Source organism: Carassius carassius, chromosome 4 (assembly GCF_963082965.1).
Source record: "Carassius carassius chromosome 4, fCarCar2.1, whole genome shotgun sequence".
NCBI lineage: Eukaryota > Metazoa > Chordata > Actinopteri > Cypriniformes > Cyprinidae > Carassius > Carassius carassius.
In genome coordinates, this window is record NC_081758.1 from 6,208,817 (window position 1) to 6,225,438 (window position 16,622).

The 16,622-nt window shown below is 43.5% G+C and overlaps 1 protein-coding gene across 1 annotated transcript in view; it reads right to left on the reverse strand.

Annotated features, from left to right (window-relative positions):
• Positions 1-14,966, reverse strand: part of ddx54 (DEAD (Asp-Glu-Ala-Asp) box polypeptide 54) — a 62,924-nt gene extending 47,958 nt beyond the window's left edge. The window contains exons 1-4 of the mRNA XM_059544172.1: positions 14,877-14,966; positions 14,748-14,797; positions 14,540-14,581; positions 9,503-9,598 (exon numbers count right to left, since the gene is read on the reverse strand). Coding sequence (XP_059400155.1) covers positions 9,503-9,598; positions 14,540-14,581; positions 14,748-14,797; positions 14,877-14,966 — 278 coding nt within the window. The remainder of the gene's footprint in view (positions 1-9,502; positions 9,599-14,539; positions 14,582-14,747; positions 14,798-14,876) is intronic.
• Between the last annotated feature and the right edge of the window lie 1,656 nt (positions 14,967-16,622).

The window sequence follows — 16,622 nt, forward strand, 5'->3', positions numbered from 1 at the left end:
CAGCTAGATTTACTTACGCAAACTATCGCCCGGAATCAGACTACCTTTTCCCATGGTCGTACTCCTCGTCCGGCTCAATTGATCTGTCGACGTTGTCAGCAACCGGGTCATTTTGCACGGGAGTGCGATGGGGAGCTTTCCCACGAGATCCCCTTAACCAATGACATTCCAGTCCAGCAGCGGTATCGACGTATCCCACCGTCCGAGTATGAAGTGGTCAAGACCCATATCAGTCAGTTGTTAGACGCACAAATTATCCGGGAGAGTTGCAGCCCATATGCCTCCCCCGTTGTGTTAGTTAAAAAGAAGGACGGTAGTTTACGCATGTGTGTAGACTACCGTCAACTCAATTCTAAAACGCACAAGGATGCGTTCCCGTTACCTCGGATTGAGGAGACATTGGATTCACTGACAGGTGCCCACTGGTTTTCCACGTTAGATCTAGCTAGTGGGTATAATCAAGTTCCTGTATCTGAACCCGATCGCCCCAAAACTGCCTTTTGCACGCCGTTCGGGTTGTTCGAGTGGAATCGTATGCCGTTCGGTTTGTGCAATGCGCCAAGTACGTTCCTGCGCCTGATGAAGCAGCTCTTTGCTGACCAGCGCCACCAGTCTGTTTTGCTGTATTTGAACGACATCATTGTGTTCTCCTCGTCTGTGCAACAGCATTTAGAGAGATTAAGGATGGTACTGGGTCGACTAAGGGCCGAAGGCCTCAAGGTAAAGCTAGGAAAATGTGCATTCTTTCAGGAAAAGGTAACATACTTGGGGCACGTAATCTCTGCCTCGGGCATAGCTACAGACCCAGGTAAAGTGGAGTTTGCTAGCTACTACAGGCGGTTTGTTGAGGGATTTGCAAAGTTGGCGGCTCCATTACATCAAACAGTGGCAGTGCTAACACGAGGTAAGGTAGGTAGGCACAGTCTAGAGTTGGCAGCAGCTTGGTCCCCACAATGTGAGGACTCATTGAAAATGTTAAAGCGAAAGCTGACTACTGCGCCAGTCTTAGCATATGCAGATTTCACACGGCCTTTTATATTGGAGGTCGACGCCAGTTATGCAGGGCTCGGGGCTGTGTTGTCACAGGAGGACGAAGGCAAGGTTAGACCCATCGCGTACGCTAGCCGCGGCCTTCGGCCTGCAGAACGGAATACGGCCACTTATAGTTCCATGAGACTCGAATTTTTGGCTCTTAAATGGGCCATGGCTGAGAAATTTCGTGAATACCTTTTGGGACATAAGTGTGTCGTATGCACTGATAATAACCCGTTGAGTCATCTGGCTAGAGCCAAGTTAGGTGCTACTGAGCAAAGGTGGGCTGCTGAGTTAGCTGCCTTTGATTTTGTGATTCAGTATCGGGCGGGTAGAACCAACCAAAATGCCGATGCACTGTCCCGATTAACTACGGTGCAATCTGAGGTCAGTGATAATGGGCAATTAGGGGCTGTCGTACCCGAGCTGTTACGGCGAGTGACGGTAGGGCCAGCAGAGGTCACCACTTCGCATGCGATGCAGGCTTGGCCTGGTTGCTCGGCACCTGATATTAGCACTTTACAGCAGGCGGACCGAGTGGTAGGGGAAGCCTTGAGGTTCTGGTATCAAGGGCAGCGGCCAGGTCCACAGGAGCGACGGACTTTGGCTAAGCCAGTGATCATGCTCCTCCGACAATGGGACCGGTTGGTAGAGCAAGAGGGCATATTATACCGACGGTCTATCCGGCCTGATGGAGGGGAGACAGTGCTTCAGGTAGTCCTACCGGTTGTCTTGCAGCCAGAGGTACTAACTTTTACATCAGCAGCATGGACACCAGGGTGTTGAACGTACCTTGGAACTTGTGCGACAGCGCTGCTACTGGCCAGGCATGTCTGCAGACGTGGCTCGGTGGGTACAGGAGTGCGAGCGTTGTCAGCAAGCTAAGGATGTGGCACCAGTCCCTCAAAGTTACATGGGGCATTTATTGGCATCCCGTCCGAATGATATCGTGGCTATTGATTTTACTGTGTTGGAGCCATCTCAGGCAGGGCAAGAAAGTGTGCTTGTAATGACCGATGTGTTTAGTAAGTTTATGGTGGCAATTCCCACCTGGGATCAGCAGGCTAGTACTGTGGCCAGGGTCCTGATGGAGGAGTGGTTCTTCAAATTTGGGGTTCCTGGGCGCATTCACTCCGACCAGGGCCGTAATTTTGAGTCCAGCCTGATTCAACAGTTGTGTAGCCTGTATGGGGTGGGAAGGTCACGCAGCACTCCATACCACCCGGCCGGTAACGGCCAGTGTGAGAGGTTCAATAGGACCTTACACAACTTGTTGCGGACCTTGCCCACAGATCGGAAGAGAGATTGGGCATCTTGCCTAGCACAGGTAGTGTTTTGTTATAATACCATCCCCTCACCAAGCTACTGGGGAGTCGCCCTTCTTTTTGATGTTTGGGCAAGAGCCAAGGTTGCCCATAGACTTTTTGCTCGGTCAGGTGCGAGAGCCAGTGTCAGGTCGAGTCCACCAGTGGATTGAGGAGCATCAAGCACGACTGCAGATGGCGGTTGATGGTGCCCTAGAGCGGCTGCAGGCTGCGGCAAGTCGGCGTAAAGCAGGACATGATCAACGGTTAAGAGAGTTGCTGTTACGGGACGCCAGGCCTTCCCCCTCCTTGAAGTGGGACGTTTCGTTGTTTCTAATTATTTGATATGGTGAATAAAATTTGAATCCATTTCAAATAAAGTTGTCTTAACTTAACTCTGGCCTGATACCTGACCCAGTCGTGACGAACCGGTGTGCTTTAAAGTTAAGGGCAGTCCCGGATATAGCCTCCGGGTGGCGTAGTCTGTAGAACTTACCAGTCCGTAACGCCACATTTGGCGTAGTCGGCAGGGTCTTTCGACTGCTTATCAGATTCAGACTTTGAGAAGAGATGTTTTGTTTTTCTTTGTTTTTTTGTAGTATCCTGGTGGCAGAGTAGTGGTTGGTGAGTACCTTTTGTGGCACGCCATGGATAGTGAATTGCAGGAGATGCGGGATTTGATAGCCCAATTACGGATGGATAATGAGAGGTTGCGACAGGAGCGTGCGGCAGTTGAGCTTCCCGATCCTGGCACACCTTCTGTTGGTGCAGCATGCCCATCTACACCACGATCAGCTGATGTAAGTGCTGGTACAGTTGAAAGATTTGTATTTATTCCGAGGGACCGACGCTGCCCAAATTTTAATGGCAGGTCTGGTATCAGTATCGACGAGTGGCTTGAGGAGGCCCAAGCACGTATGCGAGTTCGGAATATGACCTCTGTGGAGCAGGCGTTTTTCTTGTATGATCATCTTGACGGAGAGCCCCGCAATGAGATTAAATATCGTTCTAGTGCTGAGAAAAGCGATCCAGATAAAATTATTGCAGCGCTGCGTGAGGTGTATGGTTGTGCTGAGTCATACATCGCACTGCAAGAAGCATTTTTCTCTCGCCGGCAGCACGAAGGAGAAACATTATTGGAGTTCTCCTTGGTGTTATTGAGTTTGTTTGAGAAGGTAAAAAGCCAATCGCCACGCAAAGTTTTAAATGGTGACTTAATTGTGAGGGATCAATTTGTCGAATGCACTTCGTCGAGAATTAAAACCATTAATACGCCGTCAGCCCACTGTAACATTGCTAGGGGTTCGGGGAGAAGCGATCCATTGGGAACGAGAGGGATTACCAGGGGGTGTAAGAGGTAGAAGTCAGTCTGTCTCCCTGGTAAGTGGAATTCAGTACGAGGTCCGGGGAAGTCCTGAGATAGGTTGTGCTCAGGGGAGGCGTACATCTGAGTTAGGCGAGCTAAGAGAAATGCTGCATCGGCAGCAACAGCAGCTAGATTTACTTACGCAAACTATCGCCCGGAATCAGACTACCTTTTCCCATGGTCGTACTCCTCGTCCGGCTCAATTGATCTGTCGACGTTGTCAGCAACCGGGTCATTTTGCACGGGAGTGCGATGGGGAGCTTTCCCACGAGATCCCCTTAACCAATGACATTCCAGTCCAGCAGCGGTATCGACGTATCCCACCGTCCGAGTATGAAGTGGTCAAGACCCATATCAGTCAGTTGTTAGACGCACAAATTATCCGGGAGAGTTGCAGCCCATATGCCTCCCCCGTTGTGTTAGTTAAAAAGAAGGACGGTAGTTTACGCATGTGTGTAGACTACCGTCAACTCAATTCTAAAACGCACAAGGATGCGTTCCCGTTACCTCGGATTGAGGAGACATTGGATTCACTGACAGGTGCCCACTGGTTTTCCACGTTAGATCTAGCTAGTGGGTATAATCAAGTTCCTGTATCTGAACCCGATTGCCCCAAAACTGCCTTTTGCACGCCGTTCGGGTTGTTCGAGTGGAATCGTATGCCGTTCGGTTTGTGCAATGCGCCAAGTACGTTCCTGCGCCTGATGAAGCAGCTCTTTGCTGACCAGCGCCACCAGTCTGTTTTGCTGTATTTGAACGACATCATTGTGTTCTCCTCGTCTGTGCAACAGCATTTAGAGAGATTAAGGATGGTACTGGGTCGACTAAGGGCCGAAGGCCTCAAGGTAAAGCTAGGAAAATGTGCATTCTTTCAGGAAAAGGTAACATACTTGGGGCACGTAATCTCTGCCTCGGGCATAGCTACAGACCCAGGTAAAGTGGAGTTTGCTAGCTACTACAGGCGGTTTGTTGAGGGATTTGCAAAGTTGGCGGCTCCATTACATCAAACAGTGGCAGTGCTAACACGAGGTAAGGTAGGTAGGCACAGTCTAGAGTTGGCAGCAGCTTGGTCCCCACAATGTGAGGACTCATTGAAAATGTTAAAGCGAAAGCTGACTACTGCGCCAGTCTTAGCATATGCAGATTTCACACGGCCTTTTATATTGGAGGTCGACGCCAGTTATGCAGGGCTCGGGGCTGTGTTGTCACAGGAGGACGAAGGCAAGGTTAGACCCATCGCGTACGCTAGCCGCGGCCTTCGGCCTGCAGAACGGAATACGGCCACTTATAGTTCCATGAGACTCGAATTTTTGGCTCTTAAATGGGCCATGGCTGAGAAATTTCGTGAATACCTTTTGGGACATAAGTGTGTCGTATGCACTGATAATAACCCGTTGAGTCATCTGGCTAGAGCCAAGTTAGGTGCTACTGAGCAAAGGTGGGCTGCTGAGTTAGCTGCCTTTGATTTTGTGATTCAGTATCGGGCGGGTAGAACCAACCAAAATGCCGATGCACTGTCCCGATTAACTACGGTGCAATCTGAGGTCAGTGATAATGGGCAATTAGGGGCTGTCGTACCCGAGCTGTTACGGCGAGTGACGGTAGGGCCAGCAGAGGTCACCACTTCGCATGCGATGCAGGCTTGGCCTGGTTGCTCGGCACCTGATATTAGCACTTTACAGCAGGCGGACCGAGTGGTAGGGGAAGCCTTGAGGTTCTGGTATCAAGGGCAGCGGCCAGGTCCACAGGAGCGACGGACTTTGGCTAAGCCAGTGATCATGCTCCTCCGACAATGGGACCGGTTGGTAGAGCAAGAGGGCATATTATACCGACGGTCTATCCGGCCTGATGGAGGGGAGACAGTGCTTCAGGTAGTCCTACCGGTTGTCTTGCAGCCAGAGGTACTAACTCTTTTACATCAGCAGCATGGACACCAGGGTGTTGAACGTACCTTGGAACTTGTGCGACAGCGCTGCTACTGGCCAGGCATGTCTGCAGACGTGGCTCGGTGGGTACAGGAGTGCGAGCGTTGTCAGCAAGCTAAGGATGTGGCACCAGTCCCTCAAAGTTACATGGGGCATTTATTGGCATCCCGTCCGAATGATATCGTGGCTATTGATTTTACTGTGTTGGAGCCATCTCAGGCAGGGCAAGAAAGTGTGCTTGTAATGACCGATGTGTTTAGTAAGTTTATGGTGGCAATTCCCACCTGGGATCAGCAGGCTAGTACTGTGGCCAGGGTCCTGATGGAGGAGTGGTTCTTCAAATTTGGGGTTCCTGGGCGCATTCACTCCGACCAGGGCCGTAATTTTGAGTCCAGCCTGATTCAACAGTTGTGTAGCCTGTATGGGGTGGGAAGGTCACGCAGCACTCCATACCACCCGGCCGGTAACGGCCAGTGTGAGAGGTTCAATAGGACCTTACACAACTTGTTGCGGACCTTGCCCACAGATCGGAAGAGAGATTGGGCATCTTGCCTAGCACAGGTAGTGTTTTGTTATAATACCATCCCCTCACCAAGCTACTGGGGAGTCGCCCTTCTTTTTGATGTTTGGGCAAGAGCCAAGGTTGCCCATAGACTTTTTGCTCGGTCAGGTGCGAGAGCCAGTGTCAGGTCGAGTCCACCAGTGGATTGAGGAGCATCAAGCACGACTGCAGATGGCGGTTGATGGTGCCCTAGAGCGGCTGCAGGCTGCGGCAAGTCGGCGTAAAGCAGGACATGATCAACGGTTAAGAGAGTTGCTGTTACGGGAGGGCCAGCGGGTCTATCTGCGAGATTATGGGGTCCGGGGTCGACATAAGATTCATGACCTGTGTAGCTCTACTGTATATCAGGTGGTAAAAGCCCCTCTGTCTGGTGGTTCAGGGTATACAGTGGCTCCGGTTAACGACCTGACTCAAGTCCGGCATGTCCATCGGTCAGCATTGAAATCTCGAGTTCAAGGGGAGGCAGTAGCGGAGGACCTCTCCGAAAGTTCAGTCGATTCACCCGTGCCCTCAGAACCTGAGGAAGAATTGGAAGATGGGGACTTGGCATATGTGGTTTCCGAGGTCCCATCGTCAGCTCCTGGAGGGAGCACCTTGAGACCAGATCTATCTGGAACAGTGCTGGTTGATCCCCCAGCACCCACAGAAGCATCCCATGGGGAGTTGGTATCTGAAGAGAGAACCCTCCCCTTGGAGTCTCCTAATCCATTAGAGGTGGTTCCACGCCGGACGGGATGAGTAGGGGCAGGTCAACATTCTAATGTGCACCGTTTACCATGGACGATAGGAGCTGGAAATGTGAATCCTCCAGCCTGTGGGGCCAATGCAGTTATGGCATGGTTTAGGCCTTGGAAGTAGGGTCTCGTGTTTAAATATTTCACCGTCGGGACGACGAAGAAGGGGGGGGGTAGAATGTAGCAGTACGATCTGCTCTCCCCTGATGTCATCTAGTAAATTGAGGGCGTGTCTGGTTAGGGTTGTTTATCTGCCTATAAAATCGTTTCCGTTTGTGCTATGCATGTGAGTTCGTCCGGTGTAAGCGAGCGAGTCACCTTACTTCCGGGCTTTTGTGTGCATGGTGACGAGGTAGGAGCGTTTGCAGTGAGTGTTTTGAAATGCTGATGGTCTTGCACTGGGTTTACGAACCGATTTTACTTAGGTGGACTGAGGAGCTTTTCGGGAAGTCCTTTAATCGTGGTCTGTTATGGAGACAGTCGTTTTGTACAGCTACATCTGTGCTTCGTGAGTCGCAGTAGAGGTATGTGTGACGCAATTTTATTATCAATTTTAAAAGTTTTCATGGTCGGCTGATTCAAGTAAAGTGTGTTTTCCTTATTTAAGGTGCAGGTCAACGTGCAAGGGACGTCGCAGTGGGCTGCTGTTGTGGGCTTGTCGTTTGCTGGGTGGCTTTTCTGCACTGTGCATCGTTTAATAGTTTTTATGTTTCGCCGACTAATTGTTACCTGTTCTATCCAACTACGGCTGCTTCACGCTTTGTCTAATTTGTTTGCTTCGTTTTGCTCAGCTGCGCATCTCATTCCATACATTTGGACTTTGGAACTGCGCTCTTCCATCTGCTTTCATGCGGCTGCATTAACAGCGGATTGATATTGACGTTAATATAACGTTGTCGGGTGACGACTGTGTATTGCTGCATCAACTGAGAACTTGCAGGGTCAGCTGGTCTGCGGTCTGGACTCGGGGTATGGCGTTTATTTCCCACCAGTACTGTGAGTAACTGATGGAAACGTGGCGTGCAACAGGGTAATTGCTATCTAACTGTCACTAGCATTGTTCTCTTCCGTCTGGGGTTATTGTGTTCGATGTAATTGTGTATTTTGTATTATTCTCCTTTGTTTATTATAATTTTTCATGATTTCGTTTTTTTTTTTGTTATTTGTTTGACTTTGTAGTATGTCTTTTGGTTCTTGATCAATCCAGTGGATTCATTATTATTATATTATTGTTGTTCTTTTTGTGTACCTGTGTTTGGTGGTTCTTTGTACCGGCGTTCTGCTTCTTTCTGTCTGCTGGTAACCCAGTAGCTGGGCCACTTTATGGAACCAGTAGTTTTGGATGTGACTGTTGAGAACCAGGTTGCTGTATGTGATGCTTGTTTTAATTTATGTGTTTTTGAACTGTGATTCTGTTTCTTTTCCCTTCAGGAGTGGGGTGGCCGCCGGCAGCAGTGTACTTTACCCTTTACCTATTTGCAGTGATCACAGTGGAGTGTGCCGTGCTGGGGTGTGTCTGTGTGTGTGTGTGTGCACGCGTGAGTGCTATCTCCTCTGCTCAAAGGATGCCAGGCCTTCCCCCTCCTTGAAGTGGGACGTTTTGTTGTTTCTAATCATTTGATATGCTGAATAAAATTTGAATCCATTTCAAATAAAGTTGTCTTAACTTAACTCTGGCCTGATACCTGACCCAGTCGTGACGAACCGGTGTGCTTTAAAGTTAAGGGTAGTCCCGGATATAGCCTCCGGGTGGCGTAGTCTGTAGAACTTACCAGTCCGTAACGCCACATAAACACGAATATCGGCCGATGCCGATATATTAAAAAATGACAAATATCGGACCTCTACTGCATGCTATTGGTCAAAATGCTTTTCAGTCATTACCACCAGCAAGTATGAAAACAATACGAAAACAAAGCAAAAACCCAGACATTTCAGGCAATTTAGACCAGGACATGTCTGGGGAAAAAAGAGGAAGTATTACATTACTGGTTTAACATATCCTTACAGTTATTGTGAAAGATTTATCAGTGCATGTTTTCAGAAAATTTCCATCAAAGCCCCACTTCTAAAACAATTTTCACTTGACATTGTCAATCCCTATTTTTGTAGACCCATTTCACCATTCAGTTAGTTCGACGTGAATAAAATCAACTCTACCTTCAGCTGGTCACTCAGGTTCATGTCCACATCCAGACGAATGAGAACTGGCTCTGTGAGGCCTGTCACAGAAAACACAAGGATCAAAATATCAGAGGAGCTCTCAAAACATGCCTGTGATGTGCTATAATGGGATATAATCGCATGTATTAACATCTAGACTGCGAGTACCAGCTCTGGCGAAATCCACAATCATTTTGGGCAGTGTGGCAGAGAACAGCAGCGTCTGCCGAGTGTCTGGAAGACGTCTGATGATTTCCTGAAGCTGCTGTGCAAACCCATTTCAAACAGCCTCAAAAAGCAGAAATGTCTCATTACAGAAGCGTACTGAACACATATAAACTTTACTCCTGAAATTAGGATTAATGAGTAAAATGCACACTAAATCTTGGATTCAGCAGATATGTGTCTGGTCTCACCTGTCGGCTTCATCGAACACCACGTACTCCACAGCCTGCAGCTTCAGGTTCATCTCCTTGATGACGTGCATCAGACGGTCAGGAGAACCGATGATGCTGGAGACACCAAGAGTATGTCATGCTCACACCAGAGGTGCAGGACTCATTCAAATCAAATCAAAACTTCATGAGGTTTTCTTTGAAGTTCCATTGTTTAACATTTGAAAATTAAGAAATTAAGACAGCCGTTGATACTAGTATTGTAAATTTACAGTAGCAAAGTAAAAAAAAAAAAAAAATAGTAATATCTCATTTTAGGTTTTACAGTGAAATATTACTTAATTTTTATACTTTCAGTCAATAAAAATAATAATAAATTAATGTTATTATTATTTTTAGGCCTGTCAAAACGATTAATCGCATCCAAACCAAGTTTGTTTACATAAATGTGTTTGTACTGTATTTATATTTGTATAAATGTATATATTTATCAAATACATAGTGCTGTCAATCAATTAAAAAAAGTCATATTCATATTTTTTTTCTTTAATTGCAATTAATCCCATCTAACATTCAAGTTTTTAAATATCCTTATATATTGCAATAATTTCACATTCAATCTTCAAATTGATGTAGAAACTAAATTCTAAATGAAATATAGACAAATCCTTAAAGCTAGAAAAGTGGCTGATTTCCTCTTTTTTTCTTCTTTGATTTTACAGACATTCAAACAGCTGGTTATTATATTATTTTGACTGCTTTAAGAGCTGCTGAACATGACGTGGATCTGACATGCATCTTATTTTCTCACAACACTTCAGGTCTTAAAGTCTCTACTAATGAGCTGACAAGTTGAATCGGCTGCTCCAACACAATTTTTAAAACCACTGCATTTCAGAAACATGCTCTTAAATGTGACTCATATATAACAAATACTTACATGCACAGTTTTAAGGCAGCTTTAATTGCCTTTTTGGAAACTTTATGACTTGACTGATGACATAACTATGACATTGAATGCTCATTGCATGAAGTTATATATAGCACGTGCCATTGCATTTGTGCTTGTAATTAAAGAGCACAGTATACTGGCTGACAGGACAGAAATAAATAGATTTTACTGACATATGGCCTGACAACATCTCATCTGACCACAGTTCACTGTTGTTCTGCTGAAACTCCTCATCACCTGTGCCTTTTCCACGCTTGTTTGACTGGTGCCTAGCACTGAGGCAATGTTGGACTGTGCTTCTGAATAGTCCCCGTTTCAAGTCGTAAAGACAGAAGCAGCAGTTGTGAGTGGGCTGACCAACCCTGGCTCAACCTCTGTTAATTGTGGTAAACATTTTTAACACATTACGGCCCCGATGTACTTAAAGAGAAATCGAAGAATGAACTGATGAGAAGTAATTTCAAACAGAATCCATCCAAAACAAAGTTCGCTTTGGGAGTTCGAAACGTCATCAGTTAGGAACCTAGGTGTGCTATTTGATCGCAATCTTTCCTTAGAAAGCCACGTTTCTAGCATTTGTAAAACTGCATTTTTCCATCTCAAAAATATATCTAAATTACGGCCTATGCTCTCAATGTCAAATGCAGAAATGTTAATCCATGCATTTATGACCTCAAGGTTAGATTATTGTAATGCTTTATTGGGTGGTTGTTCTGCACACTTAGTAAACAAATTACAGCTAGTCCAAAATGCAGCAGCAAGAGTTCTTACTAGAACCAGGAAGTATGACCATATTAGCCCGGTCCTGTCAACACTCCACTGGCTCCCTATCAAACATCATATAGATTTTAAAATATTGCTTATTACTTAAAAAGCCCTGAATGGTTAAGCACATCAGTATTTGAATGAGCTCCTTTTACATTATAATCCTCTACGTCCGTACGTTCTCAAAACTCAGGCAATTTGATAATACCTAGAATATCAAAATCAACTGCGGGCGGCAGATCCTTTTCCTATTTGGCGCCCAAACTCTGGAATAACCTACCTAACATTGTTCGGGAGGCAGACACACTCTTGCAGTTTAAATCTAGATTAAAGACCCATCTCTTTAACCTGGCTTACACATAACATACTAATATGCTTTTAATATCCAAATCCGTTAAAGGATTTTTAGGCTGCATTAATTAGGTAAACCGGAACCGGAAACACTTCCCATAACACCCTATGTACTTGCTACATTATTAGAAGAATGGCATCTTCGCTAATATTTGTCTGTTTCTCTCTTATTCTGAGGTCACCGTAGCCACCAGATCCAGTCTGTGTCCAGATCAGAGGGTCACTGCAGTCACCCGGATCCAGTACGTATCCAGACCAGATGATGGATCAGCACCTAGAAAGGACCTCTACATCCCTGAAAGACAGCGGAGACCAGGACAACTAGAGCCCCAGATACAGATCTCCTGTAAAGACCTTGTCTCAGATGACCACCAGGACAAGACCACAGGAAACAGATGATTCTTCTGCACAATCTGACTTTGCTGCAGCCTGGAATTGAACTACTGGTTTCGTCTGGTCAGAGGAGAACTGGCCCCCCGACTGAGCCTGGTTTCTCCCAAGGTTTTTTTCTCCATTCTGTCACCGATGGAGTTTCGGTTTCTTGCCGCTGTCGCCTCTGGCTTGCTTAGTTGGGGTCACTTCATCTACAGCGATATCGTTGACTTGATTGCAAATAAATGCACAGACACTATTCAACTGAACAGAGATGACATCACTGAATTCAATGATGAACTGCCTTTATCTATCATTTTGCATTATTGACACACTGTTTTCCTAATGAATGTTGTTCAGTTGCTTTGACGCAATGTATTTTGTTTAAAGCGCTATATAAATAAAGGTGACTTGACTTGACTTACCAATAACAAATTCAACTTTCTGGAAAAGTTTGTTCTGGCTGCAAAACACCTTTGTACTACCACGATTTAAATATGTGACGATTCAAATCAGTTGAGTTTCCAAACAAATCGTAAAACACTGGGGTAGGAGCTTATATGAATGAATCTCTGAGGGGAACTGACTGGCTTTAGAAAAGTTTACATTATATTTTCTTTTCATTTTGCCTCTGAAATATGCATATTAAAGCAATGATCATAAGCACAGGTCCGTGTATCTTTTGGTCATTTGATTTTCCATTTTAAAAGAAATAAAGATAAATGAGAAACAGTTTGATTTTCAGTTTTTCGTTTTGTTTAAGAAACGGAAAACGAAAATTTTGCTGGATTTTTCGTATTTTTGTTTATGGTCAAAAATGAGATTATGCTTTTAATATTTGTTTGAATGTGTGGGCGGCGCTGAAACGCCCCTTTCATCCCTTCTGTTCTGCACCGACAAGCAGCAACGAGAGCTCAGTTCATTTTCAACAGGAGAGAAGCGGCAGACAGCAGAGCTTATTAATCCTGTCGATTCTTTGCTAGTGGTGCTTGCAAGATATATATATATATATATATATATATATATATATATATATATATATATATATATTTTTTTTTTTTTTTTTTTTTTGACAAAACAGAAATTAGTTTATTCTGTGACATTTGAATTTTACTGTAGGCCTATATGATCTACAACGACATGAAATATGCTGATTTTTAGCCTACTAATTTTATTCTATGCCTATTTAAGAAAAACCTCACATGTAGCATAACATGTTTTCATTCACTATTACATACAGCAACTGAAGCTTTATCTTGTAGAGTGTAGTCTGCTGCATCCCGATAACAGAGGAAAGAGCTTCAGCTCCGTCAGTTTTGGTCATAAGACTCAAAACTCAACACGCTGTGCTTTCTGCCATCTCAGTCTAGCATGAACTTCTTTCTGAAACGTCAGAAATTAACCATGTTTATGCATCAGACCATGCATAGAACCAGAACCATGTCTAGCTGGACATGTCTACTTTTAAAATAAGCCATTTAAATAGAAAAGTAATAATAATAATTTTATGTTTAGGCCTATGTAATTCATATGAAACCAAGAGAGGTGCAGTGTTTCCCGTCTGAACTCATTATCTGTAATGATGTCACACCATCACTATATTCATACTGTAATCTACGGAATTAGTGAATTCAGTTCATAATTCTAAGTAGGCTATAGCTTATTTAAAGTAGACTAATTATGGGGAAAACTTAACTTATTTTATTATAAATGTGGGTTGGATTTTTCCCATTATTTATTTTTTTTGAATGGCCTAGAATAAATTAAGTAGGCAAAAAATTTGTAGTATATTTTATTCCATGTCCTTGTAGATCACAGGCTAAAGTAAAATTCAAATGGCGTTTTATGAATAAAGTTGTCAAGTCTGCTTTATCAATAACATGCAGCAGCCTGAAAATATAATATTTTTTATTATTATTATTATTTTATTTTGCAAGCACCACTAGCAAAGAAGCGGCAGGATTAATAAGCTCTGCTGTCTGCCGCTTCTCTGCTGTTGAAGATGAACTGAGCTCGCAGAATACAGAAGAGTTGAAAGGGGCGTTTCAGCGCCGCCCACACATTCAAACAAATATTAAAGCATAATCTCATTTTATACCCATAAACAAAAATCCAGCTAAATTTTCGTTTCCCATTTTTTAAACAAAACAGAAAAACGAAAATCAATCCTTTATCTTTATTTCTTTTTAAGTAGAAAGTCAAATGACCAAAAGATGCAAGGACCAGCACAGCACAGCTTTGTTTTTTTTTTTTTTTAAAGCAGTAACCCAGGAAACATTGTATAATTGCGGTTCATAGATGCCACCTGCTGTCAGAGAGTGAATCTACGTCTCATTCAGCTCGTCTGCCATTTCGTTCAGATATGCTTTATGTAGTATAGTTTCACAAAACTAAGATCAGACCATTCTGCTTTTGCTTCAAATTTTGAAATTATACAGTCTAACTTAGATTAAAAACTACTCATGCTGCATGCGTGTTGCATCATTGCTGAAAATAAGTATACACACTGCTCTCTTACTAACACCCTCTCACACACACACACACACACACACACACACACACACACACACACACACACACACACACAGGAGAAGGTGAAGCATCAAGTGTGAATTTACATGTCTGGATTCTCATGAAGGGCAGCGAACTGGTCATCCATGCTGACAAACAGAAATGACACACACAGAAGGTGATTTTAGTGAAACACAAGACAAAATTTTTCTTCAGATGAATCAAGTCACCTTTATTGTTATAGCACTTTTTACAACACAGAGACAATTCAGATATAAACCTTATCGAATATGAGCGTATTGAGACTTGACTCACCTGTCTCCACCGAGAATAAGAGCTGTTTTCAGGCCTGTGAACTTCCCCAGCTGAAAGCACACAAATAGTCTAAATGAATGAATGAACTCTCCTGCAGGTGAGCATGAGTAAAGCGGTGACAGTACTGACCTCTCTGGTGAACTTCATGGTCTGCAGGGCGAGTGCTTGGGTGGGCGTGAGGACCAGAGCCCGGGCCCCCGTCTGCGCCTGTGGAGCCATCTCAAGGTTAGTGTGTTTCAAACAGACATTTGGGGCACAATGCAGTCTTTTCACTGACTGATTTTTGCAGCCGATACCGAATACCGATTTCTTATCATGGTGATTGGCCAATACCGACCCCGTTTCTGAGGCTTTAATCTTTATATAACTGATGTAAGCTCTCTGATCACATTAACCTTTTTTCAGATAACGTAATACTACAAATGTTGCCTTTGTTATATTTCTGTTACATTTTTAGGGTAATTATGTAATGTAACTACTGTTTTAACAGAGTAAATGAGGGCCTGAATTTTATTTTGGAAAATGGGGGGAATTCCCCCTTTAACGAGTCATTATCTGGCTCGGCTCGGTTTTCATCTTCAGTTCTCTCTTCACAGCAGTTCAGTCAGTGTACTGTTTAAAGTACATGAATTACTCCGGGAAATTGGTTTGTTTTAACTCAGAGGGAGTGTCAGCCACATTAAACAAGTTAACAGCTTAAGTCATTTGTGGATAAATGCGTATTGGAGACGCGAACCGTTTCAAACGATTCAGTTCGATTTGGTGAACTGGTTCAAAAAGATCCGGTTACATCGAATGATTCGTTCGCGAACCGGATATAACAAACTGCTTTGTTTTGAACTGTCTCACAACAGACACGGAAGAGAAGACAATGCTGAATTAAGTCGTAGTTTTTGCTATTTTTGACCAAAATGTATTTTCGATGCTTCAAAAAATTCTTACTGACTCTCTGATGTCACATGGACTACTTTGATGATGTTTTTCTTACCTTTCTGGACATGGACATTATACCGTACTCACAGTTTCAATGGAGGGACTGAGAGCTCTCGGACTAAATCTAAAATATATTAAACTGTGTTCTGAAGATAAATGGAGGTCTCACTGGTTTGGAACAACATGAGGGTGAGTTATTAATGACATAATTTAGATTTTTGGGTGAACCAACCCTTTAACACATGATTGCTCAATTAAGTCAAAATGTGTGAAACCTACTGATTTCTGGTAAAGCAGAATAATTATTACTTTGAAAATTTTTCAAACAAAAACTTTACTTTAAACTCTCACTTTCAGTTGAAAAAGTGGGCAATTTTTCATAATTTTTTTTTTGAGAAATAGGGTAAAAAGATTAAACATATTTTACAAAAAAACAATTGACATTTCATAAATATAACTTCATAAATAATTTCACATATCATATTTTTGACACCTTATGGTACTCCATATCAGAAAAAAATTTATTATGTATATTTTAAGGTAACATTTGAAACTATTTGTTCCCTAACAAAACAACTATGTTTTTTATGTATGTCTTCCAGATCAATAAACCTGAATGCGCTATGAAGGTTAAGTCTTAATATAAACTGCACTGTGTCATCTAAAGCTAAATGAACACACTTAATACATTTAATTTTACACTTTATAATTAACGTTATACATTTGTAAAGGAAACTGAATTGATTGTAAAAGGTGCATCTAACTCATATAGTTCGTCAGACTAAAACTAAGAACATTCTTACAAACATCCTCTTTTAAGTTGTTAACTATTTAAAATCATGTTAACAGGGTTTTTGAAATCATACTTTAAATACTGTGGGAAAATTTGATGGGCATGATATCATCAGCTTCATGTTTTCATATCTGAGGGACACAAACAGT